This window comes from Coregonus lavaretus, assembly GCF_964263955.1.
Source record: "Coregonus lavaretus genome assembly, contig: HAP1_SCAFFOLD_6424, whole genome shotgun sequence".
NCBI lineage: Eukaryota > Metazoa > Chordata > Actinopteri > Salmoniformes > Salmonidae > Coregonus > Coregonus lavaretus.
In genome coordinates this window covers 17,001-30,474 of record NW_028166727.1, presented here as the reverse complement: position 1 = coordinate 30,474, position 13,474 = coordinate 17,001, and the positions used below count along the sequence as shown (strand labels likewise).

The 13,474-nt window shown below is 43.6% G+C and overlaps 1 protein-coding gene across 1 annotated transcript; it reads left to right on the top strand.

Annotated features, from left to right (window-relative positions):
* The first annotated feature begins 258 nt into the window (after positions 1-258).
* LOC311114365 (intraflagellar transport protein 27 homolog) lies at positions 259-13,474 on the top strand. Its single transcript, XM_084189623.1, has 7 exons — positions 259-377; positions 692-771; positions 11,463-11,522; positions 12,229-12,288; positions 12,493-12,610; positions 12,813-12,922; positions 13,252-13,474. The coding sequence occupies exons 1-7, from the start codon at positions 344-346 to the stop codon at positions 13,348-13,350; spliced, it is 561 nt and encodes a 186-aa protein (XP_084045749.1). The 5' UTR covers positions 259-343; the 3' UTR covers positions 13,351-13,474.

The following is a 13,474-nucleotide window of genomic DNA, read 5'->3' as shown; positions in this document are numbered from 1 at the left end:
AATACCTTACTGGCTCTAACACAGGAGTAAAATTCCGTAGGCTAATTGCTAGAATAATGGTCTACAGTTATAATAAACGCTTCCATCTAGCGGTGATGGAGGGAACAGTCACGTTGGGCTCAGTTTGACGTCAACGATCTTACGTTGACAAAGCTGGCCAATGACAGAGCAGATATCGATACGCGCTCCTTGGTTGGACCAGTGAGAGCGTTTGTGCTCAGGTTGCTAGGAAACGCGTCGTGTCCATGTTGCCGAGGCGGAAGGAAGATTCTGGAGTGTAAAATAAAAAACACAAAGCAGTTTTGAACATTTTGCTAATATATGTATTTGTTTGTACCCAGCCATGGTGAAATTAAGAGCAAGGTGCCTTCTTGTTGGTAAGATTTTGAAATCTATTCGTTGCTAAGAAGTTGATTTGGGATAGCCAACGTCTGTACCGTAATGTAGCTGAGTTAGGCTAGCTTGCAAAACGTTGGATAGGACAGCAGTGTAGCTAGATAGCTAACTAAGTTAGAAAAGGACCTAGATAGCTAACAGTTTTACAACCATTTACAAGTTACCTAACTCAAGGGTTACACGTTTGAGCAGGGTAAACATGGAAGAAACGTATGTATTCGCTCTCCCTCTCTTTCCCACCTCTCTCTGTCATTCTCTCTCTCTCGCGCGCCACCGTTGACCTCTCCCTCTTCAGGAGACGCAGCGGTGGGGAAAAGTGCTCTCTCTCAGATGTTCCGGAGTGATGGAGCACACTTCCAGAAGAACTACAGTATGGTGAGAAAATAACTTTGAGATGCACACACACACACACACACACACACACACACACAAACTGGCCTCGCTCTAGCCTGGTCTCCCAGATCTGTTTGTTTGTGCTCTTGCCAACTCCATTGCCAATTCCATGGTAACAGAATTGCGCTGCGACTCAGATTTTTCACTTAAAATGTATGCCAAACAAAAACCATTGATTAAAAAAAGTTTAACAAACTATACAACTCAATGCACAAGGACTACTTTGAACAATATACACTGAACATTTTACAAAAACGCATTTACTGGAAGAACTGTGCTGATGGCAAGTTTGGTAACCGAATTTAGGTAAAATCTCCCTCAGTTTTTTGTGTCCACATATTCCAAAAGCTCTGTTCAATATCTGCTCAGAATTAAGATTCAACAATGTCTGCATAAAGAATGGGGTGTCAGCTATGACATGACACATTGCCTTTAAAAAATATATATTTTGGTTATTGAACTACATTAAGTGAAGTGGATTTACATCTGGTAACGGAATTGTGGTAACATAATTTCATCATGTGTCCCTAATCTGTATTTGAGATTCTTCAAATAGCCACCCTTTGCCTTGATGACAGCTTTGCACACTCTTGGCATTCTCTCAACTAGCTTCACCTGGAATGCTTTTCCAACAGTCTTGAAGGAGTTCCCACATATGCTGAGCACTTGTTTGCTGCTTTTCCTTCACTCTACAGTCCGACTCATCCCAAACCATCTCAATTGGGTGGAGGTCGGGGGATTGTGAACGAATGACAAAACTGCACATTTTAGAGTGGCCTTTTATTTTCCCCAGCACAAGGTGTACCTGTGTAATGATCATGCTGTTTAATCAGTTTCTTGATATGCCACACCTGTCAGGTGGATGGATTATCTTGGCAAAGGTGAAATGCTCACTAACAGGGATGTAAACAAATTTGTGCACAACATTTGAGAGAAATAAGCTGGTTGTGCGAATGGAACATTTCTGAGATCTTTTATTTCAGCTCATGAAACATGGGACCAACACTTTACATGTTGCGTTTATATTTTTGTTCAGTATAGGTACACAAAGCCAAAGATATAAATATGCAATATCCTCCTTTCCATATTTGGATATTATTCTACACACTGGCTATTATTTTAATCTGAACCAATCATAGACGTCTATGTTTCACAAGTTTGGACATCACAGCACAGAATTGTACGTTTTAATCACTTAATCATTCATAAACAAAATTGATATCAGTAAAAACACTATAACTAATTGATAGGTCTACCATTACTTGTTACTTCTGTGAACTTTCATTATCCTCCCTCCTCATGAGGGAGAGAAATTAGAAAATATCTTAAAGATATTTGGGTTTTTGGTGATGGAATTTCAAAAATGTCTCCAAAACTAAATATAGGTGTTGATATTGGTTGGCAGTGGTCTTTATTTCAACATTATTGTGTTTTGATGTATTTCTAATACCTTTTAAGACTTTTCCATATGTTTGACCAGAAATGTGCCTACATTTTTGTATGTAAAATGGTTGAAAATGTACATATGCCTTAATGTCTCAAAACTATAGAATTTTAGCTTTCATTTGACACCCGATTTGACATGCTCCAATGAACTTCACATGTTGGTGATCATGGGTCCTTTCACATGGAAATGTCCTGCTGTCATTCTCAAGCCAAACATTGGTATGACAATGAAGAGTTGACATGATAGCACAAACAGACTGGCACTCAGGCCAACTGGCCTCGCCTGGTTACATTTACATCACCTGTCTAGGGCCAAGCTGCCCCTAGATGCTGATCTTGGATCAGTGTTGCATTTCCCCCATTAATGGTTAAGGATAGTATAGGATTGGGTGAGGGGAAGGTGATCCAAGATCTGTGTGCGAGTGTGAGTGTAGCTGTGTCAGCAGGACTGAGGGTTGAAGCAGGAGAAGGGAACGTTGATAATTGATACAGCCAGGCTCAGGAAAGCCACTGGCACAGGTGCTTATTAACAAGCACACCACACACACTGCATAACAACAACGCACTGGTGTGAGTGTGTGTGTGTGTGTGTTGTGACACACAGGTCTAAGTGAACAGAGACAAATCACATTTTATTTGTCACGCTCCGAATACCACTGGTGTAGACTTTACTGAGAAATGCTTGCTTACGAGCCCTTCCCAACGATGCAGAGTAAAACATTTGATAAAAATATAAAATAATAATAATAATAGTAACTCAAGAGGAGTAAAATCCACAAGAATGCAGCTATATACAGGGAGTACCAGTACCAGATCAATGTGCAGCTATATACAGGGAGTACCAGTACCAGATCAATGTGGAGCTATATACAGGGAGTACCAGTACCAGATCAATGTGGAGCTATATACAGGGAGTACCAGTACCAGATCAATGTGGAGCTATATACAGGGAGTACCAGTACCAGATCAATGTGGAGCTATATACAGGGAGTACCAGTACCAGATCAATGTGCAGCTATATACAGGGAGTACCATTACCAGATCAATGTGGAGCTATAGACAGGGAGTACCAGTACCAGATCAATGTGCAGAGGTACAAGGTATTTGAGGTAAATATGTACATGAAGGCAGGGTAAAGTGACCAGGCATCAGGATAGATAATAATAAGGTATTTGAGGTAGATATGTAAATGAAGGCAGGGTAAAGTGACAAGGCATCAGGATAGATAATAATAAGAGTAAAATAAAGAACAGAGTATCAGCAACAAATGATGAGTGTAAAAGTGTGTGTGTGTTTGTGTGTGTGTATGTATAGTATGTAGTGTATGTGTGTGAGAGTGACAGTGTAGTGTGTGTGAGTGAGTGTGTATATAGTGTGTATGTGGGTCTTTCTGGTAACTATGGTACCAGTGAGGATTTCCTACACTGGACAACTTATTACAGCTGTTGATAAGTCATTGATAATAATCTGCCAATAAGTCATTGATAATAATCTGCCAATTTTTTTCATGTCATTACATTAAGATATAAGGGGGGATCATAGCTGTATTCAATAAAATTCACGAGTTGATTTAAAACCTATGTTTAACCCTTTCTCATGGTTGGTGTCTTGATGGATTTGTCCAAAATCTTATGACATAAAACATTACTTTCCTGTTCTTGCATTTATGGTAGAGTAAGTTGTCGTTATATCATATATTAACCATTAATCAGTTAAATTGAACATTGAACATTCAGTTCTGCCCACACATTTTCTATAGGATTGAGGTCAGGGCTTTGTGATGGCCACTCCAATACCTTGACTTTGTTGTCCTTAAGCCATTTTGCCACAACTTTGGAAGTATGCTAGGGATCATTGTCCATTTGGAAGACCCATTTGCGACCAAGCTTTAACTTCCTGACTGATGTCTTGAGATGTTGCTTCAATATATCCACATAATTTTCCTTCCTCATGATGCCATGTATTTTGTGAAGTGCACCAGTCCCTCCTGCAGCAATGCACCCCCACAGCATGATGCTGCCACCCCCGTGCTTCACGGTTGGGATGGTGTTCTTCGGCTTGCAAGCTTCCCCCTTTTTCCTCCAAACATAACAATGGTCATTATGGCCAAACAGTTCTATTTTTGTTTCATCAGACCAGAGGACATTAAGTACGATATTTGTCCCCATGTGCAGTTGCAAACCATAGTCTGGCTTTTTTATGGCGGTTTTGGAGCAGTGGCTTCTTCCTTGCTGAGCGGCCTTTCAGGTTATGTCGATATAGGACTCGTTTTACTGTGGATATAGATAGTTTTGTACCTGTTTCCTCCAGCATCTTCACAATGTCCTTTGCTGTTGGGGATTGATTTGCACTTTTCGTACCAAAGTACGTTCATCTCTAGGAGACAGAACGCGTCTCCTTCCTGAGCGGTATGACGGCTGCGTGGACCCATGGTGTTTATACTTGCGTACTATTGTTTGTACAGATGAACGTGGTACTTTCAGGCGTTTGGAAATTGCTCCTAAGGATGAATCAGACATTTTTTTTCTGAGGACTTGGCTGATTTCTTTTGATTTTCCCATGATGTCAAGCAAAGAGGCACTGAGTTTGAAGGTAGGCCTTGAAATACATCCACAGGTACACCTCCAATTTACTCAAATTATGTCAATTAGCCTATCAGAAGCTTCTAAAGCCATTACATCATTTTCTGGAATTTTCCAAGCTGTTTAAAGGCACAGTCAATTTAGTGTATGTAAACTTCTGACCCACTGGAATTGTGATACAGTGAATTATATGTGAAATAATCTGTCTGTAAACAATTGTTGGAAAAATTACTTGTGTCGTGCACAAAGTAGATGTCCTAACCGACTTGCCAAAACTATAGTTTGTTAACAAGACATTTGTGGAGTGGTTGGAAAACGGGTTTTACTTAACCTAAGTGTATGTAAACTTCCGACTTCAACTGTAACAATCATTTTTATTTTTGTTTCAAGCTATTTTGAAATATTGATCCCAATGCCACACATTGGCCCCATTATTTATAGAAATACTAATATACCGTATAGTAGTGTAAGTGTGCAGATAGGGTCAGTGCAGATAGGATCAGTGCAGATAGGATCAGTGCAGATAGGTTCAGTGCAGATAGTCCAGGTAACCATTGAATGAAATATTTTGCAGTCTTATGGCTTTTTCACAGTCTAATGGCTTGGGGGTAGAAGCTGTCTTGGAGACTGTTGGTCCGAGAGCCGATTCTCCGGTACCATTAGCAGAGTGAACAGTCTATGGCTTGGGGCCTTCCTCTGACACCGCCTGACATAGAGGTCCTGGATGGCAGGGAGCTTGGCCCCAGTGATATACTGGGCTGTCCGCACAACCCTCTGTAGTGCTTTGCGGTCGAGGGCGGTGCATTTGCCATACCAAGCGGTAATGCAGCCAGTCAAGGTGCTCTCAATGGTGCAGCTGTATAACTTTTTGAGGATCTGAGGGCTCAAGACAAATCTTTTCAGCCTCCTGACAGGGAAGAGGCACTGTCGTGCCCTCTTCACGACTGTGCAGGTGTGTGGGCAATGATAATTCCTTAGTGATGTGGACGCTAAGGAACTTGAAGCTCTCGACCCGCTCCACTACAGCCCCGTCAGAGTGGAGAGATCACTTTGGGGAGCATTATTATCATGCAACACACACACAAACAGCATGTGGATGTTACCCAGACTCCCGACTCCAGACTCCAACTAACTGGGTTCAGTCTGTTGGACTAAAGGTCCGGTCCGCAGCCATTCCATTCTCCTCACGTTCTATTCCTCCCAAATGTCAGCCGGCCTGTTAGGTTACCTACCGACCGATCTGTTCCGCTATTTATTCCGGACAGGCTCTCTCTCTTACTCACACACACGCACTCGCACACACACGCACACACACACAACCTTTATGTATTCTGTACAGGCTCTCATTGACATGAGAGAGAGCCTTTCGGATTCCAATGATGCATCACATCAGCTCATTACCCCGTCTACATATTAGCTGGTTGGAATATTGCTGAGGAAGAGTGTGTGGGCGTGCGTGCGTGGTTGGCTGCAGTCCTTTGTTTTTGCGTGTGTGGCAGGTGGGCTGCAGTCTTACGCACACATATCAAATCAAATTTTATTGGTCGCATACACATATGTAGCATATGTTATTGCGGGTGTAGCAAAAATGCTTATGTTCCTAGCTCCAACTGTGCAGTAATATCTGACAATATAAAACAATACACACAAAATCTAAAGTAAAATAATGTAATTAAGAAATATAGATATATTAGAACGAGCAATGTCAATAAATGTCAATAAAATATATATGTATAAGTTGGGATGTATAGACAAAATGGACAGTATATTGATAGAATATGTAGTATATCTGTAGAATACGTTGATAGAATAGTATATGTACAGCAATAGTTGTATAGGGTGGACTTGACTAGAATACAGTATATACATATGAAATGGGTAAAACAGTATGTAAACATTTTTTAAGTGACCGGTGTTCCATGACTATGTACATAGGGCAGCAGTCTCTCTGAGTCCCATGTGGTAGCCGGCTAGTAACATTGACTAAGTTCAGGAAAGCGTACTGGGCGGAGGCTGGCTAGTTGTGACTATTTAACATTCTGATGGCCTTGAGATAGAAGCTGTTTTTCAGTCTCTCGGTCCCAGCTTTGATGCACCTGTACTGACCCCGCCTTCTATATGATAGCGGGGTGAACAGGCCATGGCTCAGGTGGCTGAGGTCCTTGATGATCTTCTTGGCCTTCCGGTGACACCGGGTGCTGTAGATGTCCTGGAGGGCAGGCAGTGTGCCCGCAGTGATGTTTTGGGCTGACCGCACCACCCTCTGGAGAGCCCTGCTGTTGTGGACGGTGCAATTGCCATACCAGGCGGTGATACAGCCCGACAGGATGGTCTCAATGGTGCATCTGTAGAAGTTTGTGAGGGTCTTAGGGGCCAAGCCTAATTTCTTCAGCCTCCTGAGGTGGAAGAGGCGCTGTTGTGCCTTCTGCACCACACTGTCTGTGTGGATGGACCATTTCAGATTGTCAGTGATGTGTATGCCGAGGAACTTGAAGCTTTTTACCCTCTGCTGTCTCCTGAAGTCCACGATCAGCTCCTTTGTTTTGTTGACATTGAGGGAAAGGTTATTTCCTGGCACCACTCCGCCAGGGCCCTCACCTCCTCCCAGTAGGCTGTCTCGTCGTTGTTGGTAATCAGGCCTATCACTGTTGTGTTGTCTGCAAACTTGATGATTGAGTTAGAGACGTGCGTGGCCACGTGGCTGATCACGCACCCTTGTGGGGCCCCTGTATTGAGGATCCTCATAGCGGAGGTGTTGTTGCCACCTGGGGGTGGCCTGTCAGGAAGTCCAGGACCCAGTTGCACAGGGTTCAGATCCAGGGCCTCAAGCTTAGTGATGAGCTTGGAGGGTACTATGGTGTTGAATGCTGAGCTGTAGTCAACGAACAACATTCTTACATAGGTATTCCTCTTGTCCAGATAGGATAGGGCAGTGTGCAGTGCGATGACGATTGCGTCATCTCATGGATCTATTGGGGCGTTATGCAAATTGCAGTGGGTCTAGGGTGTCAGGTAAGGTGGAGGTGATATGATCCTTAACTAGCCTCTCAAAGCACTTCAACCCGGGACATATCCCAGTCCGCGTGATCAAAACAATCTTGAATCATAGATTCCGATTGGTCAGACCAATGTTGTACAGTCCGTATCATGGGTACTTCCTGTTTGAGTTTCTGCCTATAGGAAGGCAGGAGCAGAATGGAGACGTGATCTGATTTGCTGAAGGGAGGGCGGGGGAGGGCCTTGTAGCCATACCGGAAGGTCAAGAATTTTAGCGCAGGCGATGTGTTGATAAAACTTTGGTAGTGTTTTCCTCAAATTTGCTTTATTTAAGTCCCCAGCTACAATAAATGCGGCCTCAGGATATGCGGTTTCCAGTTTTCACAAAGTTCAGTGTAGTTCCTTGAGAGCCGTCGTGGTGTCAGCTTGAGGGGGAATATACACGGCTGTGACGATGACTGAAGATAAAAAAATGTTTAACTAGGCAAGTCAGTTAAGAACAAATTCTTATTTACAATGACGGCCTACCCCGGCCAAACCCGGACGATGCTGGGCCAATTGTGCGCCGCCCTATGGGACTCCCAATCACGGACGGATTGTGATACAGCCTGGAATCAAACCAGGGTCTGTAGTGACGCCTCTAGCACTGAGATGCAGTGCCTTAGACCGCTGCGCCACTCGGGAGCCCCTCTGGAGGTAATGCGGTCGGCATTTGATTGTGAGGTATTCCAGGTCGGGGGAACAAAAGGACTTGAGTTCCTGTATGTTACCACAATCGCACCATGAGTAGTTAATCATGAAACAAACACCCCAGCCTTTCTTTTTACCGGAGAGTTCTTTGTTCCTGTCTGCACAATGTACTGAGAACCCAGCTGGCTGTATGGACAGGGACAGTATATCTGGAGAGAGCCACGATTCCATGAAATAGAGCATGTTACAGTCCCTGATGTCTCTCTGGAAGGAGATGGAATGCACGCCTCCTGAGTCGGACCAAAAGTCCACTCCGCACACCTCTTCTCTGTCGGCATTGCCTTGGAGCAGCCCTTGGGATGAGTGGAATTGCTTCGGGGGGTGCGAACAAAGGATCCAATTCAGGGAAGTCGTATTTCTGGTGGAAATGCTGGTGAGTGACTGCCGATCCAATATCTAAAAGTTATTTTCAGCTGTAGATATTAATGCAATAAAAATTAATCTAATAATAATAAAAACAGGAACAGCCAGGAACAGGGCATCCATGTCTATTTGCGCCATTTTGCCCATTTGTGTGTGTGTGTGTGTGTGTGTGTGTGTGTGTGTCTGTGTGTGTGTGTTGGGCTGCAGTGTTATGTGTGTAACTTAGTCTTACCTCCATAACTTGCTACATTTGCACACACTGTATATATGTTTTCTGTTGTATTTTATGACCTTATGTTTTTTTTTACCCCATATGTAACTCTGTGTTGTTGTTTTTATCGCACTGCTTTGCTTTATCTTGGCCAGGTCGCAGTTGTAAATGAGAACTTGTTCTCAACTGGCTTACCTGGTTAAATAAAGGTGAAATAAATAAATAAATAAAATAGTCATGCTCCGTGGCTTGGGCTCAGATGAGTAGAGCAGTGCAGTGTTTGGTCTAAATGGCACCCTATTCCCTATCTACCCCATAAGGCTTTGGTCAAAGGTAGTGCACTATATAGGGAATAGGGTGCCAGTTGGGAAGGAACTTCAGTGATTGTAATATATATCATATATAATAATATATACCATTTAGCAGACGCTTTTATCCAAAGCGACTTACAGTCATGTGTGCATAAATCTTTACGTATTGGTGGTCCCGGGAATCGAACCCACTACCCGGACGTTGCAAGCGCCATCCTAGTAACAACTGAGCTACAAAGGACCAAATGAAAAGACCACCTTCCTTTCTTCTTCAAGGTTATCACAGATATAGGACTGATAGATGTCCTGTGTCAAAGTACACAGACACACACCAGGGCTGAACCATATCAGAAAAAAATTGAATTTTGATTTTTTTAAACTAAATATTGCGATTAGGGTTTGACGTGCAATATAGATCAAAACACTTGGGTGAACTGTTAGAATCATATAAATAGAATGATTTATATTAACAAGAAAAGTGGAAAGCAGCATCGTTCTTGTTTGGAACAATCTGTTGACTGGATTTGCCCTAACAGAACAGAATGCAAATGTATAGTGAATCTAACAGTAAGGAGGAGGAACGCTGCAGCTTGAGTGACAAGGGCTAGCTTGTTTTGTGGGAAGCAATAGGAGAGAAAAAACGTCAACTTTAAAAATGGACGTTACATACGGCAGAGATACTTTTCAAAATATGGCATGTGGTATGGATCTTGTGCGATATGGATATTGCACATTTACATTTACATTTTACATTTTAGTCATTTAGCAGACGCTCTTATCCAGAGCGACTTACAGTTAGTATTGTGATTTCGATGTTAATTTGATTAATTGTGCAGCCTTAACACACACACACACACACTTCTCCTCCTCCTCCTCCTCCTGTGTCAAAGTAGGAAGAAAGCCTTTCACCTATCCTATGCTGTTAGATCTATGTTATAGATCTTTCATAGGAAACACGCAAAGAGAGTTCAAAGTGTTTGAAGAAGATAATTCAAATCAAATCAACGTATTGTAGCCTCTAACCTATTGTTATGAAGAGACTGCCATGCTGTTTTATGATGGTTGGGTTTAGGTTGATGTGTGGCTGTTTTGTGATGGTTGGGTTTAGGTTGATGTGTGGCTGTTTTATGATGGTTGGGTTTAGGTTGATGTGTGGCTGTTTTATGATGGCTGGGTTTAGGTTGATGTGTGGCTGTTTTGTGATGGTTGGGTTTAGGTTGATGTGTGGTTGTTTTATGATGGTTGGGTTTAGGTTGATGTGTGGCTGTTTTATGATGGCTGGGTTTAGGTTGTTGTGTGGTTGTTTTATGATGGCTGGGTTTAGGTTGATGTGTGGCTGTTTTATGATGGTTGGGTTTAGGTTGATGTGTGGCTGTTTTATGATGGCTGGGTTTAGGTTGATGTGTGGTTGTTTTACGATGGCTTGGTTTAGGTTGTTGTGTGGTTGTGTTATGAAGTTTGGGTTTAGGTTGTTGTGTGGTTGTTTCGTGATGATTGGGTTTAGGTTGTGGTGTGGTTATTATATGATGTTTGGGTTTAGGTTGTGTGGTTGTTTTTTGATGGTTGGGTTTAGGTTGTTGTGTGGTTGTTTCGTGATGATTGGGTTTAGGTTGTGGTGTGGTTATTTTATGATGTTTGGGTTTAGGTTGTGTGGTTGTTTTTTGATGGTTGGGTTTAGGTTGTTGTGTGGTTGTTTCATGATGATTGGATTTAGGTTGTGGTGTGGTTATTTTATGATGTTTGGGTTTAGGTTGTGTGGTTGTTTTATGATGGCTGGGTTTAGGTTGTTGTGTGGTTGTTGTGTGATGTTTAGGTTGTGTTATAATTGTTGGTTTTAGGTTGATGTATGGTTGTTTTATGATGGCTGGGTTTAGGTTGTTGTGTGATGATGGTTGGATTTAGGTTGTGTTGTAAGTCGCTCTGGATAAGACCATCTGCTAAATGATGTAAATGTAAAATGTTGTGGCTGTTGTGTGATGGTTGGGTTTAGGTTGTTGTGTGGTTGTTTTCTAGACGGCTGGAGTGGAACTGATGGTGAAGTCAGTGAACATCCCAGAGACCAGCGACAGTGTGGTGAGTACACACTCCCTAGACTGACTCCCTAGTACACACTCCCTAGTACACACTCCCTAGTACACACTCCCTAGTACACACTCCCTAGTACACACTCCCTAGTACACACTCCCTAGACTGACTCCCTAGTACACACTCCCTAGACTGACTCCCTAGTACACACTCCCTAGACTGACTCCCTAGTACACACTCCCTAGACTGACTCCCTAGTACACACTCCCTAGACTGACTCCCTAGTACACACTCCCTAGACTGACTCCCTAGTACACACTCCCTAGACTGACTCCCTAGTACACACTCCCTAGACTGACTCCCTAGTACACACTCCCTAGACTGACTCCCTAGTACACACTCCCTAGACAGACTCCCTAGTACACACTCCCTAGACTGACTCCCTAGTACACACTCCCTAGACAGACTCCCTAGTACACACTCCCTAAACAGACTCCCTAGTACACACTCCCTAGACTGACTCCCTAGTACACACTCCCTAGACAGACTCCCTAGTACACACTCCCTAGACTGACTCCCTAGTACACACTCCCTAGATAGACTCCCTAGTACACACTCCCTAGATAGACTCCCACACTCCCTCTATATAGGCTAGAAGCTAGGCTGTTTACAGAAGCAACCAATCTGGAGTTCTTTCATACTGAAAATAACTTTGTGATGATTGACAGTATTTCTCTCTCTCTCTCCCTCTCAGGAACTGTACATCTTTGACTCTGCCGGGAAGGAAGCCTTTGTTGAAGCATGTGAGAAGTTGGTGAGGCCCACCACGTATCTACTTTTCAAAGTTATAAAGGATTCACTACTTTCTCGTTCCCTCATCTCTCTCTTTTGCTGAATGTTCAATGGATTCAACATTCAATATTTCTACTCTCTCTCTCTCCTTCCATCACCCCCTCTCGATCTCTCTCTCTCACTCCCCCCTCTTTCACCCTCTCTCACCCCCTCTCTCCCTCTACAGTGGGGCCAGCCGTCTGTGTTGTGTCTGGTGTTTGACATGAGCAGTGAGCTGTCATTCAGTAGCTGTGGCCGCTGGCTGGAGAGGGTCAGGGCCCACTGCCAGGGTCTGCACATCCCAGGTACCACACACCCTATCGGGCCACACATTTCAGCTGTGACCCCCTGTATCTGGAGGTACTTGATCTTAGTGCTGTTTGTGTGTGTATGTGTGTTATCAACTTCTGTTAATTTGTGTGTGTGTGTGTGTGTGTGTGTGTGTGTGTGTGTGTGTGTGTGTGTGTGTGTGTGTGTGTGTGTGTGTGTGTGTGTTGTGACGTTCAGGTGTGTTGGTGGGTAACAAGTCGGACCTGTCCTCGCGGAGGGAGGTGGAGACCTCGGTGGCCCAGGAGTGGGCCCAAAGCCAGGGGCTGGAGTACCACGAGACGTCCGCTGTGAGTGCACCCACACCTGAACACAACAGACAAGCTCATAGGCTTCTGGAGCCAAAGTGCCAACACCATGTCCAAAAACAGTATACACTCTAACAAAGCTAAGATTTAAATGTTTCTCATTCTCTGTGTGTGTGTGTGTGTGTGTGTGTGTGTGTGTGTGTGTGTGTGTGTGTGTGTGTGTGTGTGTGTGTGTGTGTGTGTGTGTGTGTGTGTGTGTGTGTGTGTGTGTGTGTGTGTGTGTGTGTGTGTGTGTGTGTGTGTGTGTGTGTGTGTGTGTGTGTGTGTGTGTGTGTGTGTGTGTGTGTGTGTGTATGGTGTCTGTATTGCAGAAGGAGATGGAGAACTGTGAAGCTCCCTTTCTGAGTGTAGCCCAGGCGTTCCACGCTCTCTACCAAGACAGACTACAGACCATACAAAACCTGGCCTAACATTCTGGAACCTGGCCTAACATTCTGGAACCTGGCCTAACATTCTGGAACCTGGCCTAACTTTCTAGAATCTGGCCTGACAATCTTGAACCTGAACATTCTAGAACCTGGCCTAACATTGTAG

Excerpts from the sequence above, each read along its gene's own strand:
- LOC311114365 (XM_084189623.1), top strand. The coding sequence starts at position 344 with ATGGTGAAATTAAGAGCAAGGTGCCTTCTTGTTG. Across the intron at positions 378-691 it reads AGCAAGGTGCCTTCTTGTTG|GAGACGCAGCGGTGGGGAAA; the intron begins GTAAGATTTTGA and ends CTCCCTCTTCAG. Across the intron at positions 11,523-12,228 it reads CAGAGACCAGCGACAGTGTG|GAACTGTACATCTTTGACTC; the intron begins GTGAGTACACAC and ends TCTCCCTCTCAG.